Consider the following 17,525-nt stretch of genomic DNA (forward strand, 5'->3'; position numbering starts at 1 on the left):
AGCAAGGTTAGCAAAGCTGTGGGAAGCATTTTTTTACTTTTCCATCAAGCCAACTGAAGAGACCCAAGTTGATCGCCGACCCCAGAACAGCGTGGATTATGTATTTCCAGTATTACGGTATACCAGGGTATTTCGCAATCTTGCCGGTATGATTCTCAATACCGTGACGTCACAGACTGTGCGCCAAATCACAAATGGGATGGGTTTCCTTCTATTACACTGTGATTGTACTGCACAGCACGCGCCAGCAGAGGGCAGGGCAGTCTGTCTTTCCATCTCTCAGTCAGAGCAGGATGACGCAACGCGCGTGTTCCTTTTAAATTTATTCACATGAGTGGACTCGGGGACACGTTGTTTATCGGTAAGTTATGTTATGGTTAAGCGATTGGAAGATGAACGTATGAGATATGAATGCTGGTAGTGTATGTTTGGTAAAGCGTTCCAGTTCGACTGTGTGTGTGCGTATTGACTTTGCGATTCACTACATTGGTTTAACAAATAAAGTTATTATTATTAACGGCTTAAGCTGGATTTTGATTATCGCTTAATCAATGCAGAATACATTTTGTGCGTCTGTATGTGTAGTTGTGTACTACTGTCGTGAGTTTGTGACTCATATTGCTCTAATTTCAGCCTCCGTTATACGTTCCGTATGACTCGTTTCATATCTGTGTGTATCGAATGTGCGCACTGGTTTGTTTACTTGGTAACACACGGGTCGCTAAGGAATTTAGGTTTGAGGTTGAAGAAAGTGCACTTTTAGGTTGAAAGAACGGCCCTAATGTCAACGTGTTTCAATATAAGCGTTATGTATGGTGATAACAAGTATATTGTTAACTTAGCTCCGCTCCTGAAAAACTAGGGCTTTTCAAAATGCTATAAAACGGAAATAAAAATAAACAATAAAAGTAAACAAGTCATTGATAAGCGACGGGCAGATTAGACACAGACACATAGCCATAATTTAAGACAGAGATTATGCGTTCACAACGCTATAATTGAAGTGGGTGCTGGCATTTAACCACGTTTTACCATGTTCACCAGTGGTAATCAAAGTGTTAATGACTAAGGAAAGTGTTGGGTCCCGAGGCTAGACCAGTTGAGAACCACTGCCCTAAAGGACCTTCATCTTCCACATTGTCGGACTTAATAAGTATATGTTGAAATACAGAGGACCGTCTTTGGAACAATCAACTTCCAACACTATCACAGTCAACATCTTACTACATCTCACTACAGTCAATATCCTTATTATCTGTGAAGCCCATGGGGGCAATTTGTTGTGATTTCGGGCTATACAAATACATTTGATTTGATTTGATTCAAATCAGATATTATTATATATAATAATAAGATATTATTAAGAAAGATATGACACTTCATGGATTTCCTTGTAATGCATCATAACTTTCTATGTAAATTGTATTTATATGGGCGCCAGAGTGGCGCACCACGTTACTGCGCTGCAGACCTACGCGGTCGACCCGGGTTCGTCTCCCGATCCCGGACGGATTTGCCGCATGTCCTCCCCCCATATCTTCTCCCGTCTCTCTTCATGTCTGACCAGAATAAAAAGCTGTAAAAATGCTAAAAAAAAAAAATTGTATTTATATAAATTTTATATTGCTGCTTAGTATTTAAACAAATGTATGTTTACTCATTAAAGGTGCTATGCAGTGCTATTCCTAGCACTATTTGGGCAACTTTACACAATTCCTGTTGGTCTATTGAAGACATTTGTAAGTTTTTTTTCAAAAAAAATGCATTGTTTTATATTTCTAATCAAGTACTCGAAACCATCATTTTTCAGCCTCTAGAAATCAGGCTGTTATGGCCTGGCTCCGCCCATAAGCACTTTGAGTGACAGTGCCACACAGTCTGCACTGGTAGAGGGAGGGAGGGAGGGAGGGAGGGGGGGGGGGGGAAGAGGAAGAGGAAGAGGAAGAGGAAGAGGAAGAGGAAGAGAGAGAGAGAGAGAGAGAGAGGGAGGGAGAGAGGGAGGGAGGGAGAGAGGGAGGGAGAGAGAGGGAGAGAGAGAGAGAGAGAGAGAGAGAGAGAGAGAGGGAGAGAGAGGGAGAGAGAGGGAGAGAGAGGGAGAGAGAGAGAGAGAGAGAGAGAGAGAGAGAGAGAGAGAGGACAGTCCGCCGGCAGCTTGTTTTTTTTTTTCTTTCAATCTCCCGTTTGCGTGTGTGGCTCGCTGCAGGTCCCCCCCCCCCCCCCCCCCAAGTGCTCTCTATCTCTCTCCCTTTCTCTCCCTCTCGAGTATGAGGAAATGTTTTTCTTTCTTTCAATCTCCCGTTTGCGTGTGTGGCTCGCTGCAGGTGGGGGCGGGCATTAGCTCCAACCACAGAGCCAATCGCATCACTGTGTCTATCCACAGCGCCCAGTGACGTGCTCAGGGACTTCAAATCAAAATGACCCGATTTACTAGAGGCACAGAGGGGCTGGGCTGAAACGGAGGAATTCGCCAATTTTGTATTTAGACCCTAAAACACATTGATACGAACTCCTATTACTATAATACAATGCTAGAGACTGAAAAATGACATTTATAATGCATGGGACCTTTAAATTATTATTATAATTTTTTTTACTAAGTGTAATTATTAATATTTACTGTACTTGGGGGAGGTATTTTAAATTCTTTCTTTTCATATGTGCATTGTGCAAATAAATAAACTAAAAGCAGAAGGTGTCAATTAAGATAAATACTAATTTCCCTGCGGCCAACCAACCAAGGAGGCTAAATGAAGAAAAGGACACGGCCGTGATGTCCTGTGAGAAACGCTGCTTGTGGCTGTCAGCATTTCCATTCCATTTGGTACCCAAACACTCCATCAGCGCAATCTGAGCAAGTGCCACCACAACAAAGAACCTTCCACCGATACGAGAACAATTTTGACATCGGCTAAATATTTTAATTGAGTCGAGTTGCCTCCGAAAGACACCAAAAAAGTACAGCCCCAATGTTGTTATACAATACCTAAATGACAATATCTTAAGTCCTTCGATCTGGACCGGAGCCCACCTGGAATGGACGTGGACCCAAAATGATTAAATACCTGATAACTGCCACAACATAACTACAGAGGAAACTCTGCATAGCTTCAGTTATTCATAGTGTGTGTGTGTGTGTGTGTGTGTGTGTGTGTGTACGTACAGGAGAAGGCGTCCACGTCGAGAGCGGAGATGCCAACTCCTTCTAAGAAACCGGACAACATGCGTGGGTGTGACCTGCTGCAGGAGGTGTCAGTCACAATCAGGAGGTTCAAGAAGACCTCCATACCCAAAGAAAGGTCAGCCCATGGGGGGGACTGTGCAGTGACATGCGTATGGGGGGTACAACATTTTCTTTGGTGTACATAACCTGTTGTATTATGTTACGTCTGCTGTCTAATGTCTGGTGGTGCTGTCTTTGCACTGTGGGAGACTATGTACTACGTATTAGGGGTGGGAATCGCCAGAGACGTCACGGTACGATAGTATCGCGATACTAAATATATCGCGATACGCTGAGTATTGCGAGATTTTTTATTTTTTTTTGGGATCAAATTTAATTTGCCTTTTTTCAACTGCAAAGTAAAACTGTCAAGTTTTATCTAATAAAATAAAGTTCAGTCTGTTCATCTCACTTCAATCATTTGTATTGCAGAACATGGTATTTTCTCAAGCAGACAGATGTAAACACTGTAATCTGTGTTGGATGTACCTGACAAACTGAACTGTTTGTATTACAGTCATATTCCAACTTAACTGAATGCACGTGTGTGTGTGGACTACTGTACTATTACAGGTATTGAAATGAACAATGCAACTTCCTTATACAAATATTTTTAATGAATAATTAAATATCGATACTACTACGTATCGATTTTTCCTCCACCCTTACTATGTATGTATGTGTGCTGTCGTGTACCCTGTGTTGTACTGTTAAAACGTGGATTGTTGGATGTACTATGTATGTATGCTGTCGTGTACTCTGTGTTGTACTATTAGAACCTGGATTGTTGGATGTTCTTGCGCGGATAAGTAAAATTCCGGTGTATTCCTACATGGGCGAATAAATTAATTGAGGCCTTGCATGGGATGTTCGTGTAGTTCTTCTTCCAACATGGCTGCCTGTAACCATAGATAACCACTTTAAAAAATTGCCTAATTTCTGTGTAGTGGTAGAGTAGCTAAAAAAACTGACACAGATTCATAACGTTTTTGTTGATATATTTCTCAGAAATCAACACAATGGTTGCTATGTTACAGGCATCCATGTTGTAAGACTACACAGACATTTTGTGCAAGGCCTCTATTTCTGATTCCGATTCTCAGGTCTTGTAGAATAATGTCCACATTATTATGGGGAAATTCCTCAATAACGATATCCTATTTTAGATCGGAGGCATCCCTAATTGTGAGTCCATTCGTATAAGCGTAGGATCCGATTTAAATTGGGTGGAAAAATGCTGTGAGAGTGAGTTGAACGTTTCCCCTGCCGTGTCCCCTGCTGTGTCCTCCAGAGTCCAGCGCTGTGCCATGCTGCAGTTCCCGGACTTCCACGAGAAGCTGCTGAACGGCCTGTGTAAACAGGCTGACGAGGGCCCGGGCACCGAGCACGCCCAGAGTCTGATCCTGGACGTCCTCTGCTGGCTGGCTGGGGTCTTCTCCAATGGACCCTGCAGGTGGGGCTAAGCCTGGCGTGCTGTCTTGAAGAGCATTACAGCCTCTTGCCCAGATCAGTCAATCAGTCATTACTTGGACAAAAGACAACTTAAAACGGTTGTCCTATCCTTGAGAGATCTTCTCGTCCAGGCCTTCATAAAATCCTCTGAAAAGCACACGAAGGTGTTCTTGCACCATAGTCATCTTTCACTAGTGGACTGTTTGGTGTCTTTTAGTGTTTTGACATCCGAGTGGAATAAGGAATCTTTTTAGGAACAGGCCAGTATTTGTCTTACTGATGACTTCTATCCCTTGTTCACAGCCTGAGAGAAGGAAAGGAAGGCCTGCTGGCGAAGACGAGGAAGAGGCTAACCGACATTGTGCGGGTGTGCTTCTTTGAAGCGGGCCGGAGTATAGCCCATAAATGCGCCCGCTTTCTTGCACTTTGTATAAGGTAAGAAATGTTGATTTACGCTATGGTCCTACAAGTGATTCTCTCCACTGTGAATTTCTACATCTCATATGGAAGTTGACTTTTTTTCTCTCTTTCTCTCTCTTCCTGTAGCAATGGAAAAGGAGACCCTAGTCAACAGGGGTTTGGCATGGGTCTGCTGAAGGCTCTGCTAGATAATATGCCTTACTTACCTGCTGCAGCTACGGGTGGTAAGTACCTGGGACTGAAACTTCTCTTGTTTTTATACAGTTACTAGCTTGTTGAGGTTGCCAGTTCAAATCAAATGTTCTTTTATTAACCCATTAAGCCCGATCGGCCCGGTATCGGCCGAGATTTATTTCACGTCATAAATAGATCAATACAGTCCGTATTAATTAATGTTGCCTTTCTTTTTCAAATGTAGCCCAGAGTAAAGACCCTAACCCTATCAAAACAGCAGTCAAAGTATATTTTCAGCACTACGTTTGTCTACCAATGATTTTAAGTGTTATTAGCGAAATGTGAGTTTCTACGCAAACTAGATGATTTAGACGCGAGGAAATGATGCCGTCATGAAATTGTTGTAGTCCTAAGAAAAAGGCTTTCGATGGACATCGAACTTTCATAAAACTACACTACCCAGCTCACACCAGCCTCTGTCAAAGCTGGAGTCGATGACCATATCCAGAACAAAGAAATATCATTCTGCATGAAATGGAAAGAACCAAAAAACATGTGTCCATTCGCTCCTCACGGTCTGTGTTCTGAACTAAAACTTGTGTCTCTCTCCCTCCTCAGGGTCTGTGTTCTGAATTAAAACTCTTGTCTCTCTCCCTCCTCAGGGTCTGTGTTCTGAATTAAAACTCTTGTCTCTCCCTCCTCAGGGTCTGTGTTCTGAACTAAAACTCTTGTCTCTCTCCCTCAGGGTCTGTGTTCTGGTACTTTGTCCTGTTGAACTATGTGAAGGAGGAGGATCTGTCGTGCTGCAGCACAACCTGCGCCTCCCTGCTCACCGCCGTGTCCCGTCAGCTGCAGGACCGGCTCACGCCCTTGGAGGCCCTGCTGCAGACCAGGTACTGCCCCCACTGCCCACCGGGAACCAGATCTCTGTGGGGTGATGTTAACATTGCTAGTGAATCTGATTCAAGATATTGCTGCTCTGCAATATTTACCAAAACTCTGCTCGCTGGCTCCAATGGACTTAATTAGCGTGTTAAAAATATGATCAGAAAGCAAGCATTGGACACTATTCTGCCCATGCTCATTCCAATGGAATAACAAAAAAATCGCTTGTAAGGTTGATTTGGTTTTGAAACAAGTGAGCTAGAGAATAGTGAATCTGCTTGAATAAATACCTCTTAGGTGTTTGAATAATACACTACTGTACCTAGTTTTGTTAAATAAAGTTCCTGTATTCATTCTCAAAGAATTCAACACGATCTGCATAATTGCCAAACCATTTAAAGAAATGGATAAAAAGCTGCTCTGATTATCACATTATTGAAATTATGATAATAATAATAATGAATAATTTAACAAAATATTTTCTTTTGCCTTTGTTTCCCCCTCTCGTCTCTGTTCCCATCATGGCTCCTCCTCTCCTCTCAACCCCTCTCTCTCCTCCCAGGTACGGCTTGTACAGCTCTCCCTTTGACCCTGTGCTCTTTGACCTGGAGGTCAGCGGCTCCTCCTGTAAGAATGCCTTCAACAGCAGCATCGGCGTCCAGTCAGACGAGATCGACCTCTCCGACATTCTCGCAGGTGTGTGGGTCAGTCGTGGTATTTCAAGCCTTCCAGGTATTCAACGTGTTGACGCCTCACAAGATGCAGGTGGAGTAGGTCAAATCCTCATTCGTACATGGTTGTCCCAGTGTCATTGTCAAGAGGACACTGCAAGGTCAGATACTGGCCCAGAGCTTCACACAGTGTCTAAGCTGGCATCTCCGGAATCCCCATCACCTTGCTCCAATCATACCTCTCACACAGGCACCAATTCATCTCCATCAACAACTGCAAATCCGCCACTGCCCCCATCACTCATGGTGTCCCCCAAGGCTCAGTACTTGGTCCCCTGCTCTTCATCCTCTACATCCTTCCACTTGGTCTGATTCTCCGCCAACATGGCCTCCGTTTTCACTGTTATGCAGACGACACTCAGCTCTACCTCTCCGCCAAGACTATCACTCCAGCCACTCTCTCCACCCTCACCACCTGCCTCATAGACATCAAAACATGGATGCAAAATAACTTTCTCAAATTAAACTGCAATAAATCAGAAATCATTATCGGTCCAAAATCCCTCACCAGCCACACCCAGGATTTCACCCTAAATATTGATGGTTCCATTGTCACCCCCTCCACTCACGTCCGTAACCTTGGCATCATCCTGGACTCCACCCTTTCTTTCCTCCCCCATGTGAACCTCATAACCAAATCGACCTTCTATCACCTCCCGAACATTGCTTGTCTCCGCCCCTCCCTATCACTATCCGCTGCTGAAACACTGGTTCATGCATTCATATCATCAAGACTAGATTACTGCAACAGCATCCTCTACGGCTCACCAAACACTATCCTCAATAAACTCCAATATGTCCAAAACTCTGCTGCCCGCATGCTCACCTCCACCCGTCGCTCTGATCACATCACCCCTGTCCTCCACGACTTCCACTGGCTTCCAATCAAATACAGGATACATTTTAAAATACTACTCATCACATTTAAAGCCCTCAACAACCTTGCCCCTCCATACCTGGCCGACCTCCTCCACCGTCACACGCCCACCTGTCGCCTTAGGTCTGCAGATGCTAACCTCCAAACACCTCCCACGACCAAGCTCTGGACCTGGGGCGACAGGGCCTTTGCTGCTGCTGCCCCCTCCCTCTGGAATGCCCTCCCCAGCCATATCCGTGATGCAAACACCCTGACATCTTTTAAATCAGCCCTCAAAACTCACCTTTTCAATCTTGCTTTTGACCTCTAATTCTGTCGGTTTTATTTAATTTAGTCATGTATTATTTTTGTTCTGTTTTTGTTCTGTTTTTTTGTTTTGCCATAGTTTGTCTCTGCTACCCATGTAAAGCGTCTTTGAGCACCTGGAAAAGCGCTATATAAGATAGATGTATTATTATTAAGCTGATGTGTGTGCGTCTGAGCTGATTTTTTACCAAAAAAGTCAATCCCTGGAATTCCCTGAAAACAGAATTTTCTTTAACAATCTGCTTAAAAAGTCATTGAAATTCAAATCAACCATTCATGATAAAATGTTTCTGAATCAAGAGATATTAAATTTTGAATTTTCTTTAATTTGAATAAAATCTGACGAGTCACTGTCTTGCGCGCTCCAATTGCTTTTCCTCATTTCTTTGCGAGTGATGCTCGAGCTTGCTCTAGCTCGCAAGCAGGCCAAGAATATGCTTAAAAAAACAGCATTTAAAAGTGAATTGTATCCTTCGAGTGACATCCTTGAAAATGGAAAATAGTGCTTGGAAAAGTACTTAAAAGTCCTTGAATTTAATTTTGCGATGTCTGTGGCAACCCTGCCTGTAGGGAATGGGAAGGTGAATAGCTGTGCGGCAGCGGAGGGCAGTTTCACAGCCCTGACAGGACTCCTGGAGGTGGAGCCTCTTCACTTTACCTGTATTTCCACCAGCGACGGTACCAGGGTGGAGCGGGATGATGCCAGCATGTTCACAGGTACACACTCATATACACGCACGCACGCACGCACGCACGCACACACACACACACACACACACACACACACACACACACACACACACACACACACACACACACACACACAAACAGACTAGAACACACTAGAGCAGATGGCGGGTGAAAAAGAAAATTATTCTCACCGTGGCATCAGGCACTCTTCCATGGAACTTGTGCTCATCATGCTATAGGCTAATTTGACTAGCTAGGTCTGTCATCCTCACAAGAGGACGAGTCAGCCTTGTGGACATGATGCCACGGTAGGACAACTCTGTCTGTCTTTCTGTCTGTTATGTCCTGCACTAGATAAGAGATTCTTTCAACGGCGCTAACGCTATGTTGCAGCGAGCTACTGAGCCAAGGAATAATAATAACAGCGCATGCAGGCCAGAGGTCAGGCAGGAACAGCGCTCTAAGTTCAAGTGGAGATGTTGTTGGACACAACACTCCCTCCTAGTGGCTGAAATAGAAAATAGCTTTTCTATCAACATGGTTCAGCTGGACTTTATTGGAGGCAATAACCTGCATGTAAAAGAAATTACCAACCACATTACAAAAGGCGACTTTGATCCCTGTGAATGATTACTCGTTATTTGTTTTTTATGACCCATCCCTACTCAATGGGGGCTCAGTTGAGCATTCCTAAATACTGAAGTTCCATAGAGAATGAACCCAGAACATACAAGTTTTGTTTGTCACCATCTGTAGATGTAAAATAACATAATATCGAAATTGGGGAAAAATGAGAAACACGTAAAACAAATTTAACATTTGTGTCCATTTGACTCTGATCCTGACCTTTTGCCATCTCTCCTCTCCTAGTGAGCACGTTTGGCGTGACACCAGCGGTGGGTGGCCTGTCGACGGGCACGGTGGGTGAGGCGTCGACGGCATTGAGCTCCGCGGCCCAGGTCGCCCTGCAGTCCCTGTCCCACGCCATGGTGTCAGCTGAGCAACAGCTCCAAGTGCTGCAGGAGAAACAACAGCAGTTACTCAAACTGCAGCAACAGGTCAGGTTGCTTGCACACACACACACACACACACACACACACACACACACACACACACACACACACACGCACACATGCACGCACACATGCACACACACACACGCACACACACACACTAGCAGGATGTTCACTGGCTTTCATGGCAGCGTAGATGGTATAGATGCCGGTGAGGTGATTGAGGACACTCTTAAGTTTACATGACAACCTTTTATGTGGGAAAATATTAGATTAGATTTTTACTTCTCCTTGCACAGGGTGGAAGTACAAATGTAGTATGACAAATTGACCTATCTCAAACCCCACCCTATTTTCTTGGTCCTCCGATGACAACTGTTGCTTTCCTCTGACAGACTTTTGTCGGAGGAAAGCAACAATTGTCATTGGAGGATCCAGATAAGAGGGCAGGTTTGTGATATGTCAATCGGAATAAATTCTACGACTCTTAGGCGATAGGAAAAAACACTTCTGGAACTCATATTCAAGCCACATGCAAAGAAAATAAACATGGAACAATTGTAACATTCATGTGTATGTAACTGCCTGTCTGTCACTGGCCTGAAGACCATATTTAAATTATTATTGTTATTATTATTTATATATATATATATAATAGAAATCATACATTTTTATTTAACACTTTGGGTGCCGGAAAACGCTTTACAGCGTCATTCCCGGCCATGCTCAAGTTGCCGAAGGACGCTTTACAGCGTCTTTAATATCAATATTTCAAAAATCTGTGATCGGATTCATATTTCCCCTCCGCTGGCCTGAGATCCACCAGGAGGACCCACTGAGCTCTCTGGCGGTTCAGGAGCGCCATCTGGTGGCCGATCGGCGCAATCGCCAAACAGGCAGTGCAGTGGAGGTTGTGCTGGTCGGCCATATTACTTCCGGGCACTCGGTTTGGCTCCCGGCACTCTAGCTCGTCACAATATATAGCGATCCATTGCCAATAACTCGATAAACAACATGATTTGGACGTATATAGTATTATACAAGCTGGAAATGGTTCATCAGGATAAACATCCCATAATCGAAAACGGTCTACACCACGCTGATCGTCCAACGGCGCGAGGAAGATCCGGTAAGATTCAGCGTTATTTTTGAACGTGTTCCATATAAACTGTTATGATGAACATATGACCCACACTAGATGAATGATATAACGCTGCCCACGGAATTATAAACGATCCCCCGCCCATCCGGTCATCATCAGATCATACGTAGATCATTCTAGAAGTACGTCCAATTGAAATTTTTTATATCGCCCCGATTGCCATCAAACTGTATTTCATCATCAATATAATGCATTTGGGGCTATAGATCACGTTCTGGAGAAAGCTGCAGAAAGAGATGAAAACATACTTATACATTAGACCATACTTTACTATGAATATGTGAATGAAAAAGTTTAACGTTGCTACACAATGAACAATACATATAGGACTTTGAATGGGCCCTAATAATGGCAATGTAGCAATAGAATTTAAAAAGTTATAGCCATGCAAAGAAGGGGTACTTCTCCATAGACAAATAGAGCTGGCAATCTATGGTATATCATGAATTTAACCCATGGCACCCAAAGTGTTAAGAATAAAATATTCATACATTACACATCCTCCAGAGCACATTGTCATCTAAATCAAATCAAATCAAATGTATTTATAAGGCCCGACAACACACGTTAATGTCCCCATGGGCCGTACAGGTCTTCTTTAAACAAGTCAAGAAGAAAACATAACAATAAGTCAAGAACAGAACAAGAACACCATAAGGTCCACATTTTTTTAGATGAATACAAAAAAAAAAAAATTAAAATTAAAGAATGCAAGCACTCCCATACCCCACGCGAAGGTAAGGAAAAACTCACTCAAACCTAACAATAGGGAAAAAAGCTCCACAGGCAGTGTGGAGGAGAGAAACCTTAGAAGGGCCATTCAAGGGGGGATCTCCCTTCTTAGATGTTGGTGATAGTAGTGTTGCAGACGGACAGTTGGTAAGCATGCACTCATGTGTGTAGTGAAACACAGATGAGTGCATGCAATAGCAACTGAACATTTTGAAAGATTAAAGATAAAGCTAATAGCGATAGCAACTGAACATTTTGAAAGATTAAAGATAGAGCTGATAGCGGATCTATTTGAGGCACAGGGGCGGCGCAAAGAGGGTCACGTCCTCCCCGTCTTAGTCACGGGACATTCAACGACGGTAAATAACTGATCTAAGGCCTCGGAGGTGCATGTAGAGCAGTCACTACAATCTTGGCCAAGACCCCGAGGCATCCATCACCTTAGTCAGCGCCAGGAGACGGGCACTCAGAGAGATGGGGGAGGGAGGGGGGGGGCGGTGGGGGAGAGTTAGAGAGTTCCCATGTTTGTGGTGCTGCAAAAGAGCAGACATGTAGTACCCTGTAGTGCCATGTAGTACCCCGTAGTACCCTGTAGTACCCTGTAGTGCCATGTAGTACCCCGTAGTGCCCTGTAGTACCATGTAGTACCCTGTAGTGCCATGTAGTACCCTGTAGTGCCATGTAGTGCCATGTAGAGCCATGTAGTACCCTGTAGTGCCATGTAGTACCATGCAGTACCCTGTAGTACCATGCAGCACCCTGTACCCTAACTAAACTACCCTGTAGTAAACTACCCAGTGGTACCATGTAGTACCCTGTACCCTAACTAAACTAGACGGATTAATCTAAAGGTCAGTCCCCGACCAGGTGAGATCAGGGTAGGTTGAAGGAGAGAGAGAAAAGATGAGTCTTAAGCAGGGATTTAAAAGCTTCGACAGAGCAGGCGCACCTGATGACTGCAGGTAATTTGTTCCACAGGTAGGGAGCGCGGTAGACAAAGGCTCTGTGGCCGGCGGATTTCTTTTTAACCCTAGGGATCGATAGAAGCCCCGCATTTTGTGAGCGCAGAGCACGAGCGGGCGAGTATCGGGAGATGAGATCGGATAGATAGAGCGGTGCAAGCCCATTTAAAATTTTGTAGGTGAGGAGTAGCACTTTAAAGTCAGATCGGGCTTGGATAGGAACCCAGTGTAGGGCGGACAAAACTGGTGTGATGTGATCAAATTTTCTAGTTCTAGTTAGTATCCGTGCAGCCGCATTTTGCACGAGTTGAAGATTTTTGATGCTTGAATTAGGTAGGCCTGAAAAAAGTGCATTACAGTAGTCCAGACGTGATGAGACAAAAGCATGAATCAGGGTTTCAGCATCAGCCAGAGTTAAAATGGGGCGAATTTTTGCGATATTACGAAGATGGAAGAATGCAATTTTGGTGACATTTTTTATATGTGCATTAAATGAGAGGGATGAATCAAAAATGACTCAGAGGTTTTTTATGGTGGAGCTCTGGGATACATGACAGGTATCAAAGTTGAGGGAGATGTCCTGAAACAGGCCTCTGTGGTTTGGGGGGCCAACAATTAACATCTCAGTTTTATCTGCATTAAGGAGTCGAAAGTTTTGCGACATCCATTTTTTGACGGCAAGCAAGCAGGCTGTACTGACGGTCTGTCCCCAGTAGGGATGCCCCCCGGACCCGGCTTTAAACGGGAACCGGTACTATATTAGACAATACCGGAGTATTTATAAGCTCTGACGTCCTCGGTACTGCTATCGATACTCTAGAGAAATTATTATTATTATTATTATTATTTAAAAGTTGCGAACGATCCTCTCTCTGTCTCTGCACGAGAAGCGAGCCGCAGCCAGCGAGTCAATTATTACACACACTCCTCGCGAGTCGCTCGCTAGTGCTACACATAGACATACGGGTACTACATACGGGTACTCCTTAATGAAAGTTCTGTCCCCGACGCCCCGTGCTATAGCGCGCTGCACACAGACAGCAGCTCTGCATGCACTGAGTCGTGATCATGGCGGATAGAGCGAAGCGTTCTAAAGTATGGATATACTTTACAAGGGTCAATGCCGACAATGCACGTTGCCACAAGTGCAACAAAACATTTGCCAGTAAGGGTGGCAATACGAGCAAATCAATTTATCAAAACATCTGTTGGCAAAACATGATATTAGTGTGCAGAAATGCACGTATTCGACTGCCTTGCGCGCAGTGTTCCATCTGCATCCACTGCAGCCGTAAGCCAAGATACGGAGTTGCCTAGGCTAATAACGAATTATTACAAATAGGCTAATAAACTAAACAATTGTTTAGCTACAAATACTACAATCTAAACTTTTGATAGATCGTCAAGCTGAGGCGTCAGCCACTATGTCCCAGCCCAGTGAGCCCAGGGCCACCACACATCCTCCCTCTACCTCCCTCCACCACCCAAAGTCCTTTCTTCCTAGCAGCTAGAGGAAGGATGACAGAGGATAGGGTGAACGAGTGTCACAGTTCTGTTAGCCTTTTGCATTTGTTGTTTATTATAAAAAGTCTATAATTCAGAGTCAGACACATTTAAAACATTGTTGCTGCTGTTGCTGAAGAAATTATATTAATTTATTATATTTATTTATAAAGATATATAAAAGAACATTGCTGCTGCTGTTGCTGAAGAAATTATATTTATTTATAATACTTATTTATAAAGTTGTATTTATAAATAATAAAGCAATGTTGATTCTGTTCTTAATTAATTGTCTTTTTTTCTTGCAAAAAAATAACCAAAAAGAACCGATAAGAGTATCGATAAAGTACCGAACCGTTAAGCAGTATCGATAAGAGTAGTAGTATCGATAAAATCCTAACGATACCCATCCCTAGTCCCCAGTGCTAGCTAGTAGTAATCTGTGTACTGACGGTCTGTCCCCAGTGCTAGCTAGTAGTAATCTGTGTACTGACGGTCTGTCCCCAGTGCTAGCTAGTAGTAATCTGTGTACTGACGGTCTGTCCCCAGTGCTAGCTAGTAGTAATCTGTGTACTGACGGTCTGTCCCCAGTGCTAGCTAGTAGTAATCTGTGTACTGACGGTCTGTCCCCAGTGCTAGCTAGTAGTAATCTGTTTACTGACCGTCTGTCCCCAGTGCTAGCTACTAGTAGTAATCTGTGTACTGACGGTCTGTCCCCAGTGCTAGCTAGTAGTAATCTGTGTACTGACGGTCTGTCCCCAGTGCTAGCTAGTAGTAATCTGTGTACGGACGGTCTGTCCCCAGTGCTAGCTAGTAGTAATCTGTGTACTGACGGTCTGTCCCCAGTGCTAGCTAGTAGTAATCTGTGTTTGTGTTTGGACACAGAAGGCCAAGCTGGAGGCCAAGCTTCATCAGACCACCTCGGCATCGGTGGGCCCCATCCACAACTCTGTGCCTTCCAACCTTTCCTCCGCCCCGGGATTCTTCATCCACCCCTCTGATGTCATCCCCCCTACGCCCAAGACCACGCCTCTTTTTATGACTCCTCCGCTCACCCCGCCCAACGAAGCGGTGTCTGCGGCGTTCAGCGCAGAGCTGGCCCACCTCTTTCCGGGCTCCATGATGGACCCGGGGCCCGTCAACCTGGTCTCACACAACAAGAACAGCCAGAAAGCCAAGCCGGTTAGTAGCATGCAGCCTGGAGTTGGTTAGCAACAAGAACAGCCAGGAAGCCAAGCCGGTTAGTAGCATGCAGCCTGGAGTTGGTTAGCAACAAGAACAGCCAGGAAGCCAAGCCGGTTAGTAGCATGCAGCCTGGAGTTGGTTAGCGGCAAGAACAGCCAGGAAGCCAAGCCGGTTAGTAGCATGCAGCCTGGAGTTGGTTAGCAACAAGAACAGCCAGGAAGCCAAGCCGGTTAGTAGCATGCAGCCTGGAGTTGGTTAGCAACAAGAACAGCCAGGAAGCCAAGCCGGTTAGTAGCATGCAGCCTGGAGTTGGTTAGCAACAAGAACAGCCAGGAAGCCAAGCCGGTTAGTAGCATGCAGCCTGGAGTTGGTTAGCAGCAAGAACAGCCAGGAAGCCAAGCCGGTTAGTAGCATGCAGTCTGGAGTTGGTTAGCAGCAAGAACAGCTAGGAAGCCAAGCCGGTTAGTAGCATGCAGCCTGGAGCCTTTTATTATATAATACTATGGATAGGTCTCTTTGCATGTTACTTATTGGCTAGCAACAAGGAGGCCAAGCCAGTTAATACAATTGTGAGAGCAGTAAGGTTCATCTCTAGACATGAATTCATCACATGGTAAACAGATTTCCATTGTTGTTTTTAGATGCAATGTCAAGATCAGCAAGTCAGTCATGGTTAGCCACTCTGCCCCTAATGGTGGCTCACAGTCAATGTGCTTTGTTTTAAGACCAGGTGGCTTTGCTGTGTGTCCTTGTTATTTGATTAATGTATCTGTTCTAGAACCCCATGGGCAGTGGTTTGGCGCTGGCCATCTCCCAGGCCTCTCACTTCCTTCAGCCCCCTCCACACCAGTCCATCATCATTGAACGAATGCATTCTGGTAAGACTCAGATACAACTGCCCCTGTAGTTAACAGCACTCTTTATTATAGCGAATATTCATACAGTGATTTTTTTTATTATCTTTATTCCTCATTTTCTTTTTCCGTTTTTTCTCCCATCCCAATGTTAGTCGTTATGCCAATTCCCAATCCCCTTCCTGGTCGTTGCGCACTCTACCCCCTACCGTAGTTCCGAGAGGGCGGAGACTATCACATGCTTCCTCCGACACATGTGTACCCAGCCCACCGCTTCTTTTTCACCTGGCAGCGCGGACTGTCACTGGGAGAGTGTAACGTGTGGAAGGTCACACTACCTCTCCTAGATCCTTCCCTTGCTGTGCAGGCGCCCCGACCGAACTGTAGGAGTCGCTGTTTACAACGACCAGGACCCACCCTCGCCGGGTTTCCGACCCTCTAACACTGCCAATTGCGTTAGTATGGACGGTCGGCCAACCCGGAAGCACCACAGCTGGATTCGATCCCACTGTCTCTGTGGTGGTAATAATAAACTTTATTTGGTGGTAGACAGACGCTTAGTCCTCTGCACTACTCGGCCGCACCAATTGTGACTTTTAATGGATCATGAAACTTTGCTATTCTTTGGTTGGATTAGAAAAACAATGTTATTGTTGTTGGTACATTAACACTTTGATTGCCAGCATGGGGTGGGCTATTTATCGCTTGAGTGCCAGCGCTTTAATCAATGGGAGGACGAGCACATTTGTGAATGCATAAACTATATCGAAAGGTTATCCTATAACCTAGTTATATGAATACTGGCTGAGCGTCTCTCTCTTTGCCATTATGAGATATATCTTATCTCCTAGCACATAATGTGCTCACGAAACAACAAATGCACTCACATGCACGTGACCAGGCCACGCCCCTGCGTCCCACTATATGACGCCGGACCTGGTCACACTCTACCTTCCTCAGAAAGATTTCCAACACTGAAAACCCATCCAAGGGACCTCAGGGCGCTAAGAGCGAGACGCTCAGCCAGTATTCATATAACTAGGTTATAAGATAACCTTTCGTTATATTATCATACTGGCCAATCGCGTCTCGCTCTTCGCCATTATGAGATATGGGGCAGAGCAGACGCGTGGCCCGACAAGTGTACCCCCTGAGGGCCCGTAAGCCCCAACCAGGGAGGAGGGGAGTCCCGTCCACCCGCCGGCCTAACGAAGGGGGGGAGGCAGTCAACTCCACCAAAGTGCGAAAAAGCGGGAACCAGACACCCCTGAAAACGCACAGCACAGGCGGAACCACGTGTGACACAGCACCCCGTGGCACACACCCACACACCCCTGCTAGCCCACCAAATGGTTGGAT

General features: G+C 44.9%; 1 protein-coding gene across 5 annotated transcripts in view; it reads left to right on the forward strand.

Annotated features, from left to right (window-relative positions):
• The window catches only part of birc6 (baculoviral IAP repeat containing 6), a 384,970-nt gene that overhangs the window by 108,105 nt on the left and 259,340 nt on the right, over nt 1-17,525 (forward strand). For 4 of the 5 annotated variants that reach the window (XM_084322229.1, XM_084322232.1, XM_084322231.1 and 1 more), the window contains exons 17-26: nt 3,163-3,296; nt 4,512-4,673; nt 4,976-5,107; nt 5,219-5,316; nt 6,012-6,159; nt 6,714-6,847; nt 8,636-8,782; nt 9,626-9,813; nt 15,013-15,309; nt 16,091-16,190. In XM_084322229.1, coding sequence (XP_084178355.1) covers nt 3,163-3,296; nt 4,512-4,673; nt 4,976-5,107; nt 5,219-5,316; nt 6,012-6,159; nt 6,714-6,847; nt 8,636-8,782; nt 9,626-9,813; nt 15,013-15,309; nt 16,091-16,190 — 1,540 coding nt within the window. The remainder of the gene's footprint in view (nt 1-3,162; nt 3,297-4,511; nt 4,674-4,975; nt 5,108-5,218; nt 5,317-6,011; nt 6,160-6,713; nt 6,848-8,635; nt 8,783-9,625; nt 9,814-15,012; nt 15,310-16,090; nt 16,191-17,525) is intronic. The other variant, XM_084322230.1, reaches the window with a different exon arrangement.

The sequence above is a fragment of the Notolepis coatsorum genome (assembly GCF_963971535.1).
Source record: "Notolepis coatsorum genome assembly, chromosome: 9".
NCBI lineage: Eukaryota > Metazoa > Chordata > Actinopteri > Aulopiformes > Paralepididae > Notolepis > Notolepis coatsorum.